Source organism: Corvus moneduloides, chromosome 24 (assembly GCF_009650955.1).
Source record: "Corvus moneduloides isolate bCorMon1 chromosome 24, bCorMon1.pri, whole genome shotgun sequence".
Lineage (NCBI taxonomy): Eukaryota > Metazoa > Chordata > Aves > Passeriformes > Corvidae > Corvus > Corvus moneduloides.
The window spans coordinates 643,545-656,488 of NC_045499.1; the positions used below are offsets into that span (position 1 = coordinate 643,545).

The window sequence follows — 12,944 nt, forward strand, 5'->3', positions numbered from 1 at the left end:
GGGAGAGCCAATCAGCGAGGCCGAGGGCGAGGGGACGGGCCAGTCAGAGTGGCGGTTTAGAGGGCGCGGACCAATCGGAAGCCGGGGCGGGCGCGCCGCGATCGAGCCGCAAGGGGAGGGGGAATTCGAACGAGGCCACGCCCCCCCTGCTGGGCCACGCCTCCTCGGCGCGCGCGACGAGCGGGAGCCGGGGGCGGTGAGGTGGGGAGGGGAGCGGGGGGCAGCGGCGACAGCGGGACCCCCGGGAAGGGGGGGAGGCTGCGGGGAGATCGGGGGGAGAGGCGGCACAGAGGGCGGGGATGAACCGCCCCATGCGGGGGTGGCGTGACGTGGGGTCGGGGTGAGGGGCTGGGACCCCCTGGTGGGGGCTGAGGACCCTCAAGGATGGGGCGGTGAGGCCTGGATCGCCCGTGAGGGCTGGGACCTTCTCAGTGTGGGGCTGGGGTCGCCAAGGGGTTGGGGTGTGGGACTGGGACTCGTCGGTGGGGCTGGAACCCACTTAGTCTGGAGCTGGGACCCCCCCAGTGTGGGACTGGGACTCCCGGCTGGGGGTGTGTGGCTGGGGGGTTCCCCGGGTGTGGGGAAGGAATCCCCCCGTTATGGGGCTGACACCCCCCGCGTAGGGGCTGGGAGGCCTAGGGATGGGGATGGGACCCTCCAGGATCGGGATGCAGGACTGGGACCCCTCAGTGTGGGGCTGGGGTCCCCAAGGGATTGGGATGAAGGGCTGGGACTCCTAGGTACGGGAATGGGGCCCCCTAGTGTGGGGCTGGAACCCCCTGAGGATCAAAATGTGGGGCTGGAGACCCCCCGGGATCGGGGTGTGGGGCTGGAGCCCCAGGGTGTGGGGCTGTGACCCCCTGAGGATCAAAATGTGGCGCTGGGGACCCCCCGGGATCGGGTGTGGGGCTGCGACCTCCCAGTGTTGGGAGCTCTCAGTGTTGGGCTGGGGCCCCCCCGATAGGGGCTGGGAACCGCCGTTGTGGCACTGGGGACTCACAGGGATCAGGGTGCAGGGCTGGGACTCCCCATTGTGGCCCTGAGGACGCAGGCTGGGGGTGCTGGGCTGTGGGTTCCCCGGGCGGGGGTCGCCGATGTTATCCCCGCCTACTGGCGCCGGCGGAGCCGTCCCTGTCCCCGTGCCGGTGGCACCGAGCCCGGCGGCGCCTGGCACCGGCCGCGTCACCCGCGCGCTGCCCGGTGGCACCGGGCCCCCGCGGGGGGTTGGGGATACGGGGGGCGGGTAGGATCAGGGGTGGGGGACCCCGATGGGGTCGGTGGTGACCCCCCAGCTCCCGCAGGTGGCCCCGGTGCCCCGAGGAGATGGCCGAGGACCGAGGTACGGCAGCACCAGCGCTGCGTGTCCCCCGTGTTTCCCCCCCGGGGTGGGGGGGCGGCCGGGGCTCACCCTCAGTGTCCCCCCAGATGTTCGATTTGTCACCGAGGAGAGCTTCGACTTCGGCGTGCTGTCCCCATCTGACAGGTATGGGGGGGTTAGTGGGGACAGGGCACCGTATAGTTGGGGACACGGGGAATAGGATGGGACATGGAGGACAGGGAGAGATGGCACCTCATTGTCAATGTTCTAGGGGACGTGTTACTCCATGGATGGGGCTGTGGGGGATGTGGCAACTCATAGTTGGGGTCCTGGGGATCACGAGGGACATGACACCCCAAAAATGAGGTCCTAGGGGACATGTCACCCCATGAACAGGGTCTTGGGGGTTCCAGTGGACATGCCCCCCTCATAGATGCGGTTCTGGGGGTCCCTAGGGACGTGTCACCTCAGGGATGGGATCCTGGATGACTTCCTGGCAGTGGCGTTGGGGGCTGACACAGCAGGGGAAAGAGGGCTGACATCACCTTTCCCCCTCCGCCCGCCCCATCCGCAGCCAGGAGGAAGAGGAGGATGAGGAGAGCCCGGGCGGGGGGCGCCGGCACGGGGGCGGCAACGGGCGCTGGAGTCCCCTGCGCGGGGCCCGTCTGGAAGAGATGGTGCGGGAGGCCACACGCCTGGCAGCACAGCTGGAGGGGTGCCACCTGCCCCCTCCCGCCCCCGGAGACCCCCCGGGACCCGGCGCCACGCCCCCCGGCACCCCCCGCAGCCCCCGCCGCCAGACCTTCGTGGTGAAGGACAGCCCGGTGCGGGCGCTCCTGCCCACCGTGGAGTCGCGGGGACCTGCCCCCAGCCCCTGCCCCCCCGCCAAGCCCCGGGGTGCCTCTGCTGCCACCAGTGTCCCCAAGGTAGGTGAGACCCCCGGGGGTAGGGGTCCCAGTCTGGCCGTGTCCCACCCGAGCTGAACACCCAGATTCCCCCACAAACCCATCCTGGATGGGGGGCAGTGCGTGCCTCCCCTGTCTCCAAGGGGCATCGCGACCCCCCCAGCCCTGTGGATGGGGAGCACTCACTGAGTGATGCCCCCATGTCCCCACCCTCTATTTCCAGGTACCCCCCAGCCGTCACTCCACAGCAGCGCCGAAGGGACCCTCTGGGGCCAGGGGGCTCCCTCCCAGCCGTGTGGGCCCCCCCCGGCCGTGCCCTCCCCAGGGGCAGGGGGCTGGTGCCCGGGGCAGGTCGGAGCCCCCCCGGGGTGGTACAGCAGGTAGTGATGGCCAGGGGACGGGGACACCATGGCCAAGGGGGCTCCTAGACCGTGCCCCAACCCCCCCTCTCTCCCCAGGGCAGCCTAGGGCGAGGGGGGGCACAGTCCCCTGCCCCCCGCCCACCCGCCAGCCCCACACCAGAGCCACCACCACCCCTGTCCCCTCCGGCTGTTCCCCGGCGCCCACTGCCCTGCCCAAGGTGTCTTCCCGGACTCCAGCAGTGGGTGGGAGGACCCCCACCCCCAGAGGTAAGGATGAAGTGGGGTTGGGGGGGCACAGGGGATGCCCCTTCCCCGTGCCTCAGTTTCCCTACGGCTTCTCTCCCTTTTGCAGGCGCGGGGGTGGCACGGGCATCCCCCCCAACTGCTGCCACGGGGTGCAAACCAGGACCCCCCCCCGCCCGCCTGCGGCCTCCCCGCAAGACGGCGGTGAGCAGCACCCCGAGGTGACACCCCAAACCACCCCACACCCACCCAGAGGCTCTGGGGCCACCCGGACCCCCCCCTCCTGGGAGATCTCACGCAATATGGGGGTGGGGGGGGGGGGGTGCAGGGGAGAGCCCGGCTCCCCCTGGGGACCAGCCAGGGTTGGGGGCAGGGGCAGAGCCAAGGCCACCCCAGTGATGAGCTCAGGCATCCACTGGGTTTTGGAAGGGGGCAGGTGGTGCCAGGGGCCCCCAGGGACCAGCCAAGGCACCTGTTGGGTTTTCAGGGTGGGGGCCAGACCTGGAACCCTCAGGGACCAGCTGAGGTTGGGGTGGCAGAGCCAGGGGCCTCCCCAGGGATGAGCCGAGGCATTTTCATTGGGTTTTGATTTAATTACAAAAGGTCCTGTCAGCAGTAGGAAACCTCCCATGCCCCCCAGCACCCAGGGGACCTTCACTCCCCCAACACCCATCTCTGGGTTCCCTCACCTGAGCCTCACCCCTGGGGGGAGGTCCCAGACATCCCTGCAACCCCTAACTGATCCCCCCTCCACGTGCCCCCCACCTGGGGAGTTGGCCCCATAATGCAGGGGTTGGCACAATGGGGCGGGTGGCACCTGCGTGGGGGGGTTGGCACCGGGGGGGGGGAGGAAGGGGGGTTGGCACAATGGGGGAAGTGGGTTATAAATTCATTTTTTTGTATTTTCATGTATTTTCTAAATAAAACCCTCTGCTGGGCAAAGGATCTGGGAGTGATCATGTGGAGGGAACAGGGGCACCCTGTGCCACCCCTGCAAGGTGCCAATCCCTGCAAGGATACAAAGTGCACTGGGGGGGGGGGGGAGTTGTGGCTCCCTGCCCCCTCCTAATGTTTCCCCAATCCTCGTGCCCCCACCGCCCCCCGCTATCCCAGTGCCCTCCCTGTCCTGGTGTCCCTGGCACAGTGCAGGGGGTGCCCGCTGGGTGGGTCCCCATTAGATCGAGGTCTCGTCGCTCCTGGTGGGGAGGGGGATGGACAGACGGGGGAGGGTGGATACAAAGTGGGGGGTGGGGGGGGAATAAAAAACAAGACAGACAGATGCGTGATGGGGGAGGTGGGTGCCAGGCTGCCCTCTGTGGCCCCCAGCACCCAGCACCCGCCTGTGGGGAGAGATGGAGGGGGGGGGGGGTTGGGGGGCAGGAGCCCCCCAGCCCCGTGGGGTTAATGGAGAAAATTAAAAAACAGAAATCTGGGGGGTGGGGGGGAGAGAAGAGTAGGGTTAGTGCTGCCATGCTAGCTCTGCCCTGGGCACCCATAGGTGGTCAGGGGGTACCCAGTGGGCACCCCAGCACCCAATGAGCACCCCAACACCCACTGGGCGCCCCAACGGGCACCCCAACACCCAAAGGGCACCCAATGGTCAACAGGCACCTTTGGATAGTCAATGGGCACCCAACAGGCACTCCAACACCCAAGGGGCACCCAGTGGTCAATGGACACTCATGGACAATTCACATGCACCCAACAGGTGCTGTTAGACCTGGTGGGCACCTAGCACGCACCCAAAGGTCGTTAGGCACCCAGTGGACAGTTAATGGGCACCAAATGGACACATAATGGTCAATGGATGCACAATGGGCATCCAGTGGTCAATGGGCACCCATGGACAGTCAATGGGCATCCAATGGGTGCAGTTAGACCTGATGGGCACCCAGGGAGTGTTCAATGGGTATCCAATGGGTATTCAATGGGTACCTCAACACTCAGCACCCAGTGGGCATCTAGTGGCCAGTAGGCACCCAACAGCCACCCTTGTACCCCATGAGCATCCAAGAGGAATCCTGGCACCCAATGGTCACCTGTCGGTTACTCTTGCACCCTATGGACACCTGAAAACCACCCTTACACCTGATGGGCACCCAGTGGGCACCCAATGGGCATCCTGGCACCCAATGAGTGCCCAAAGGGACTGCTAGGACCTGATAAGCACCCAACAAGTAGGAACCTTTGCACCTGATGGGCATCCAAAAGGCACCTTTTGGGCACCCTGGCACCCAGTGAACACCCAAAGGGAACCCTGAAACCTGATGAATACCTGACAGGTAATGTTGCACCCAGTAAGTGTCCAATCAGTACTGTGGCACCTGATGGGCAGCCAACAAGCAGTGTTGGACCCAGTGGGCACCCGAGAGAAACCCTGGCACCAAATGAGAGTGCAACAGGAACCTTGGCACCCTGGCACCCAGCCATCCTTGCACCTGATGGGCACCCAAGGGGAACCAAACAAGTGGTGTTAGACTGCTTGTCTACCCAACAGGAACCCTGGCACCCCAAGGGCACCCTCACACCCAATGGGTGCCCAGAGGGAACCCTGGCACCCCAAGAACCCCCAGTGAACACCCCTCGGATGTGGTGGGCACTCACTCAGAGCCAGAGGAGTCCTCGTCAGCGGTGCCCGTCCGGATGCTCATGGCAATGGGGGTGAGGCCGCTGAGCTGCTCCTGGAGGCTCTGCCGAGGCCGGGGGGCTGGGGGGGCCCCTCCGTCGCTGCCCGAGGAGGCGGCCGTGCCAGCGGGAGGCGGCGGGGGCGGCCCAGGGCGCTGGGCACTGCCCCGCTCACTGATGGGGGGCAGGCACTTCTTCTTCAGGATGCCTGCAGGAGCGGCATCACCCATGGGGGGGGGGGCAGATTTGGAGTGCCCCCTCCTGCCATGGCAGCCCGTACCTTTGTGGGGGTGGGGTAGGGGCAGCAGCAGGGGGTCCCTGGGGAGTGCCTCGCCGTTGGGCCGGGGGGGGTCGCCCCAGGGGTGTCCCTGGCCCCCTGCCGGCTGCACTCGAAGCCCCTCGCTGCCTCCTGGTCCCTCACTCTCGCTTGCTGTCGTCACAAACTCCCCTGGCCAGTATGGGCACCCCGGGGGCACCAGGGGGTCACCTGCGGAGAAGGAAGGAAGCTGGGACAGGCAGAGCCAGGGACCCCACCCCGTCCTGACTGGGTGCCCTCATCAGCGCATAGTCAGGGTGAGGGATGCACCCAAACCCATTGTGTCAGTCCCATCCACACCCCAGAGTGGACAAGGGGCTACCCTTCTTCCCTGGGTGCCCATCACCCTAACCCAAACCTTTTAGGTGTCCCCCATCACCACCCCAGACTGGACAAGGGACCCTCTCCCCCATACCCACTACACCCACTGTGTCCCTATCAGCACCCCAGGCTGGACAGGGGATCCTGTGTTCACTGGGTGCCCCCTGCATCAGGACCCAGCCAAGATGAGGGACCCCCCACCAAATCCATTCAGTGTCCCCATCACCACCCCCTACTGGACAAGGGACCCCTATCCACAGCAGGTGCCCCCCATCAGCATCCTGGATAAGGCAAGGGACCTCCCCCAACCCATTGGGTGCCCCCCCATCAGCACCCAGCCAGGTTGAAGATGCCCCATCTCCACTGGCTGCCCCCTGGGGGTGTTACCAGGGCTGGGGGGACCCGGGGGGGCTCCGGGCAGGGGGTCCCAGCTGCGGGGGGCCTCATCCTCGCTGTCAGAGGAATGTGTGGAGCCGTAGGAGCCACTTGGGTCATCCAGGGACAGGTCACTGTCTGAGTCCGTGTCGTGCTCTGAGGGGTCACGGGTCAGGGGATGCCCAGGGACACCTCCTGCCCCCTGGGCCAAGGCTGGGCACACTTGCCCTATAGGTGGGGCCATACCCTCGGGCTGGTCCTGGGCATCAAGAAAGAGCCCCCCAGGCTCGGGCAGTGGCACTGGCCCAGGGCTGCCCACCAGCCCTGAGTCCTCCCTGCAGGGACACATTACTCATCAGCACCTGACCCCCCCCCGTGAACACCCATCATCCACTGTCACCCGCTGGCTGACACCAACCCACTGACACAATATCCACTGACACCCCAACACCCACCAATATCCACTGACACCTACCACCCTGATGTCCATCACCCTGCCACCTACCCCTGCCACCTCCTCACCCCACCACCCCCTCAACCCCCCACTCTGCCACCTCACCACTCCATCTGGATGCCACCCTGCCACTGTACTGCCATGCAACCATGCCACTGCCCCACCACCCAGCCATCCCAACACCCCCACACCATGTCACCCCACCACCCACCATCCTGCCATCCCAATACCCCCATGCCATACCACCCTGCCACCCCACCAACCCACCACTCAACCACCCCAGCACCCTGCCACCCCACCATTCCATCCTCTCATCCCAGTGCCACGCCAGCCCAGGACCCCTACAAAACCCATGCCCCGGCCCCTGCTGTGCCCAGTACCGCCGCACGAAGGGGATGTAGCTGTGGTGGCTCTTGCCCGAGCGTGCAGTGCTGTGCAGGGACCCCGAGGACCCTCCACCTGGGGGGGCATATAGCCGCCCTGCCACGTATGTGCTGTCCCCGCCATAGGCCTGCCAAGGGCACAGGGACGTCATAGCCATGGCAGGAGCTGCCCTTTGCTACCCAGCACCCCCCGTGTCCCCCAGCACTCACGGGGGTCAGGGTGGCCTTGGTGGCCAGCGGTGGATGGTGGCAGCGGGCACAGCTCAGGCGGAGGCTCCTCCGCACCTCCTTGCTCAGCACCACGCAGGACAGGAAGATGAGGGGCCCCTGGGCAGAGAGGGGGGCATGTGGGCAGGGGGGACAAGTAGGGGTGTGTACAGCCTGGGAGGACCCCAGCAGCACCCCAGACATGTCAAGGGGTCACCATCCAGACTAGGTGCATCCCACTGGCACTGCAAAGAGAATGAGGGTCCCCCCATACCCACTAGGTGCCCCCCATTGATATCTCAGACAGGATGAGGGACCCCCATATGCACTGGGTGCCCCCCATGGGCACCACGGAGTGGTTGAGGTGCCCCATACACACTGGGTGCCTCCCCTTAGTGCCCTGCATATGGCAAAGGACCCCTCTGTGCCCATTGGGTGCCCCACAAATAGGTGTGGGAGCCTGGAGGTTCCAAGCGTGGGAGGTTCAGGGGGCTCTGGGGTCTCCAGAAGTCCCAGGGGTGGAGGCTTTGGGGTTCTGGAGTCTTTGGTGGTCCCAGGGGTGGTAGCTCTGGAGGTCCCAGGGGTGTGTGTTTTGGGGGTCTCGGGGTGTGTGTTTTGGGGGTCCCCACTGACCTGGAGGCAGTTGGAGGCAGCGAACAGGTAGTGACAGAGCAATGTGTCACTGTTGACTGAGAGCAGGGCCAGAAGCCAGGCCAGGCTGGGCATGGCCAGCAGGACCGCAGCCGTGCGCACCCCAGACCTGGGCAACCCAACAGCAGCCCAGTGTCACCCCAATGACATCTCATGTCACAGCCCTCTGTACTTCTGCCCCCCAGGGTTGCCCCAGCCCCTCACAGCCCCCTCCTGCCCATATGCCCCAACCCTCACCTGACCCACTCTGCTATCCATGGGTGCTCCAGCCCCCCGTGCCCCCCTGATTCCCTGTGGGCCCAGCCTAACCCCAGCCCCCTGTGCCCCTTGCCCCCAATGCCCTTCTGCCTCCCCATGGGTGCTCTGTGTCCCCCTGCCCTCCCCAGATGCCCCAATCTCCCCTGACCCCCTCAGGCCCCCATGGGTGCCTCTGCCCTTGATGCCCCCTGCCCTCCATAGATGCCCCAGACCTCTATATCCCCCTACCCACCATGGGTGTCCTGGTCCTTCCTGTGCCCCCCTGCCCTCCACAGCTACCCCAACCTCCCATTCTCCCATGCCCCCCATTGGCACTCCAGCCCCCTGTACCCCCGTTGTCCATGCCCCTCTACCTCCCCATGGCTGCCCTGTGCCCGTCTGCCCCTATAGATGCCCCAGCCCCCACTGTCCCCTCCTACCCCTCATAGGCACCCCAGTCCCCTCCTGCCCCCCATGGGTGCCCCAGTCCCTCCTGTACCTCCCTGCTCTCTGCAGATTCCCCAAAAGGCCAGGCCCCCATGGGTGCCCTCCTAGCCTCTATGGGTGCTCCAACCCTCTGTGCCCGTCATGGGTGCCCCAACCTCCCATGCCCCCTTGGGCAACCTCATCCCCCCAGTGTCCCCTGCCCCCCGTGGGTGACCCTGCCTGGGTGACTCACGCTGAGCCCTTTTTCTGGAAGCCCTGGGGGGTGGCACAGGTGGCCCTGGCCGCCAGCACCAGGAAGAAGATGCCGACCTGGGGGTGCAGGGGGTGCCGGGAGTGAGCAGGGTGAGTGGGGGTCTCCCGCTCTCCCCGGCGCCCAGCCCCATACGCACAGCGAGGGCAGCAGCGCAGGGCCCAGCCAGGCTCCACACCAGGCTGTCGTGCAGGGCCAGCCAGCAGAAGTCGGGGTTCCCGTAGCCCTCGGGGTCCAGCCCCACCGCCAGCCCTGCAAAGGAGAGGTCAGGGGCGGGGCTATAAGAGGAGGCAGGGGGCTACGGTGGGAGGGCTGGGGCTATGGCAGGACGGGGCACGGAACGGCACGTGGATGGCACAGGGCTGGCGAGAAGGTGCTGCTCTTGGGAGTGTGGCTACGCTGGGTAAAGACGGCGCTGTGCAAATGAGGTGGGTCTAAGCCCTTGGGCATGCGGCAATGTTGGTGAGAGCAGGGATAGGGCACGGGGGGCTTGTCTAAGGGGTTATTACAGGTCTATGCTCTTGGCGTGGGGCTATGCTGATGAGGGCAGGGCTAAGATCCTGGGGAGTGTCTGACTATGATTGATGGAGAAGAGCTATGGCCCTGGAGGCATGTTGAAGAGGCTGGGAAAGATGCTCTTGGGGTGGAGATATGATGGATGAGGGTGGGGAACCCTAAACTCCTGGGGTGGGGATAAAATGTTGGGCCAGGGTCATACTCTTTGGGATAGGGCTATGACCCTGGGGGTGCGTCTGAAAATTTGGGGGCAGAGCTATGATGGATGAGGGTAGGATTATTGATCCAGGGGCCTGTCTAAAATCTTGGGGACAGGGTCTGATGATGAGGACAGGGCTGTGACTCTGGGTGTGTCTAAAACCATCAGGGTGGAGCTAAACTCTTGGGGTGGGGCTGTTTTGGATTGGGCATGGCTATCCTGTTGGAGGCAGGGTTATATCCAGGGGTGTGGCTATGTTGGTAAAGATGCATGGGGGGGCGGGGGGGCTGTATTCTGGGGGTGGAGTTACACATGGAAATAAGACCCCACCATGCATCAAATTGACTGGGGGAGAGGGATTCAGGGCTGTGTAGCCACCAGAATGTGTTGACCCAGGTGGAGGTGTGCTCCACCCAGCTGGCGGCCCAGGGGGTGGGGGCAGAATGAGGGCAGGGTTCCACAGCAGGGCTCACCAGTGATGAAGGCAGGCAGTCCCCAGCCCAGCACGTGGTAGAAGCGCATGGGCCCTCGGTCGACATGACGGGGTTCGCTGCGGCGCCGGTACAGGTGCAGCGCCTCCAGCAGCGCCCAGCCCACCGCGCTCAGGTACAGGAACTGCAGCAGGATGGCCACCACCGTGCACGCCAGCTGCACCCGCCCCGTCACTGCCAGCCCACGGCCCCATGCCCTGGCCATGCTCACAGCCCCGCCCATCCAACCACATGCGCAACCCCCTGAGTTCCACCCCCTTTGAGAGATTATTCCCCTGTTGAAGTCACACCCCTCTAAAAGGTCCCACTCCTTTTATAGGCCTCACCCCTTGAGTGCCCCACCCCCTCGAGAGCCAACCACTTTGATAACATCCACCCCTTTGGGAGCCTCACCCCTTTTATCAGCCCCACCCCTTTATACAGACTCCACCCCTTGGGATCACCACCCCTTTGACAGACCCCACCCCATTATAGCCCCCCCGTCGATTCGATCCCGCCCCTTAGGCCCAGCCCACCATGGCCCTGCCCACTCCTTACCCCACCCATTTCAGCCCCACCAACCCAGACCATTCAAAGGCAGCAGATCCCCTAACCAGCCCTTCCCAGTGATCACCACTCCTTCCCTCCTTTCCCAGCCCCCTTTCCCCACACACCGGGATATCGGCCTGGTTGATGCCAAGCAGGAAGACGAGCTGTGCAAGGAGCAGCGCAGCTGCACCGTGCCGGCGAATGCTGTGGCGATTGGAGCGCAGCTGCCTCAGGGTCCCCAGGGCCAGGACCACCAGCGCCAGCCCCGCCAGGCCCACGCCCAGTGAGCCGTAGGTGAGCGCTGCCAGCGGCAGCACCTCCCCGTTCTGCAGCACCAGGATCGGCATGTGTCAGGCATGTGCTCAGTGGGCACGTCCCCCCAGAACCTCCCATCAACAGAGACATGGCCCCCCTTACAAAGCAATCAGTCCCTGGGCCTGGGAAGTCCCGGCCCCAATGCACAGCCCAATGGGAAGTGCTGCTCACATTATTCAGCCCCGCCACCCTTTGAAAGTCACAGCACTTCAACCATGACCCTCAAAACTCCACCCCTCTACACGTGTTGTGTAGCTCTACCCCTTTAAACCTCTCCAATACCACTCAACCCCAGCCCTCAAAATCCCACCCACATCCCTCAGCCCCTTTCAACCCCACCTACTGCACTCGACCCTGCCCCTGAAGCCACACCCACAGCGCTGACCACACCTCTCGTAACCCCACCCACAAAATTCAACCCCGCCCCAGGAAAGCCTGCCCACATCACTCAGCCACACCCCGTGAAAACACGCCTGCACCACCTCCTGTAACCCCACCCACATCAGCTCTGCCCCTTGGAGACCGACAGGCCCAGCCTGCTCAGCTCCACCCACTGGAATCCCACTCATCCTGACTGGGATGAGCCCCGCCCATCCCACTTAGCTCTGTCCCAAGGGAGCCCCACCCACTGGATTTAGGCATGTCCCTTGGATTTAGCCCCACCCCACTTAAGTCCCACCCACTTTTCTCAGTCCCACCTCTATGAGCACGCACACCTCCACCCTGACTCTGCCCCACTAGCCCCCTCCCATTCTGCCAAGCCCCTCCTATCCCTGTCCCTCCCCTTTTGTTAAACGCCACGCCCCCGTGCCTGGCACCGCCTCACACCCTGTGCCCTTTGTCTGCGTGTGTCTCCATCCACCGCTATGTCCCCACCAGGGCCCTGACCCTGAGTCATTCCGTGCCCCAGGGTCGCTGTGTGTCCCTCCACGTCCCCTGTGTCCCATCTGTCTCCCTGTGTCCCCATGCACCCCTCCGTGTCCCGCTATGTCCCCACCTCTCGGCGGGAGATGTCCATGAGGACGGCAAAGCTGGTCAGATGGTGGCACTGGCAGCTGACGTGGCTCCGGTTGCGGAAGGTGACTTCGCAGCCTCGTGCTGACCAGCCCCCTGCACCGCCCGCCCTGCACAGCGCCACAGGGTGACACAGGCCGGGACACCCGCCAGGACACCCACCGGGGACATCCACCCTCACCCAGGGACACGCACCCGACCCAGGACACCCATCCAAGGGGTCACGCACCCGAACACCCACCAGGGACACACGCACCAGGGACACCCACTTGGGGTCACCCTCCCACAGGGACACGCATTCACCAGGTACATCCACAGATAACACCCACCCACCCACTGGGACATCTTTCCACCCAGCAGAGACACCCGCTGCCACCTGGGGACACTCACCCACCAGGGACACTCACCCGGGAACACCCCTCCATTTGGGGACACCCCCCATCCCTGACACCCACCAGGGTCAGAGCTGCCCCCTCATGTCCTGTTCCCGTGTTACTCACCCATGACCCTCGGGGACACTGGGGCGTCCATCCTGCCCTGTCCCCTCTGGATGTCCTCTGTCCCCTTGAGGTGTCCCTATTCCCATGTCTGCTGTCTCCTCAAGGTGTCCCTATCCCTGTTACTATGTCCCCTGTCTCCATGGGATGTTCCAGTCGCCATGATCCCTATCCCCCAGGAGTGTCCTCATCTCCTTGGGGTGTCCCCAGTCCATCTCCCCTGTCCCCTCTGAGGTGTCCCCATCTCCCTGGGGTGTCCCCATTTCCATGGTCCCTGTCCCCCCAGGGTG

General features: G+C 64.9%; 2 protein-coding genes across 9 annotated transcripts in view; one reads left to right on the forward strand and one right to left on the reverse strand.

Moving 5' to 3' along the window:
- Positions 1-82: 82 nt before the first annotated feature.
- PSRC1 (proline and serine rich coiled-coil 1) lies at positions 83-3,332 on the forward strand. Of its 4 annotated transcripts, none has more exons than XM_032132951.1 (6): positions 83-201; positions 1,302-1,339; positions 1,426-1,483; positions 1,893-2,244; positions 2,447-2,852; positions 2,938-3,332. In XM_032132951.1, the coding sequence occupies exons 2-6, from the start codon at positions 1,324-1,326 to the stop codon at positions 3,051-3,053; spliced, it is 948 nt and encodes a 315-aa protein (XP_031988842.1). In that variant the 5' UTR covers positions 83-201; positions 1,302-1,323; the 3' UTR covers positions 3,054-3,332. The 4 variants fall into 4 exon arrangements, with proteins under 4 accessions (XP_031988842.1, XP_031988843.1, XP_031988845.1 ...); XM_032132952.1 differs by having other exon boundaries at positions 83-196; XM_032132953.1 differs by lacking the exon at positions 83-201 and having other exon boundaries at positions 367-1,339; positions 2,447-2,603; positions 2,682-2,852.
- Positions 3,333-3,400: 68 nt separating this feature from the next.
- The window catches only part of CELSR2 (cadherin EGF LAG seven-pass G-type receptor 2), a 30,750-nt gene continuing 21,206 nt past the window's right edge, over positions 3,401-12,944 (reverse strand). For 2 of the 5 annotated variants that reach the window (XM_032132948.1, XM_032132946.1), the window contains exons 23-35: positions 12,141-12,267; positions 10,954-11,154; positions 10,283-10,457; positions 9,234-9,346; positions 9,077-9,153; positions 8,143-8,269; positions 7,513-7,629; positions 7,300-7,430; positions 6,712-6,800; positions 6,478-6,621; positions 5,734-5,940; positions 5,433-5,661; positions 4,220-4,257 (exon numbers count right to left, since the gene is read on the reverse strand). In XM_032132948.1, the coding sequence (XP_031988839.1) occupies positions 4,230-4,257; positions 5,433-5,661; positions 5,734-5,940; positions 6,478-6,621; positions 6,712-6,800; positions 7,300-7,430; positions 7,513-7,629; positions 8,143-8,269; positions 9,077-9,153; positions 9,234-9,346; positions 10,283-10,457; positions 10,954-11,154; positions 12,141-12,267 (1,765 nt within the window). In that variant the 3' untranslated portion in view covers positions 4,220-4,229. Of the gene's footprint in view, positions 4,025-4,219; positions 4,258-5,432; positions 5,662-5,733; positions 5,941-6,477; positions 6,801-7,299; positions 7,431-7,512; positions 7,630-8,142; positions 8,270-9,076; positions 9,154-9,233; positions 9,347-10,282; positions 10,458-10,953; positions 11,155-12,140; positions 12,268-12,944 lie in introns of those variants that run through there. The other 3 variants (XM_032132947.1, XM_032132949.1, XM_032132950.1) reach the window with 3 other exon arrangements.

What these genes read in the sequence shown, in the direction of transcription:
- PSRC1 (XM_032132951.1), top strand. An exon ending in CTGCCACCAGTGTCCCCAAG is followed by an intron (nt 2,245 to 2,446) that starts GTAGGTGAGACC and finishes CTCTATTTCCAG; the next exon opens with GTACCCCCCAGCCGTCACTC. An exon ending in GAGGACCCCCACCCCCAGAG is followed by an intron (nt 2,853 to 2,937) that starts GTAAGGATGAAG and finishes TCCCTTTTGCAG; the next exon opens with GCGCGGGGGTGGCACGGGCA.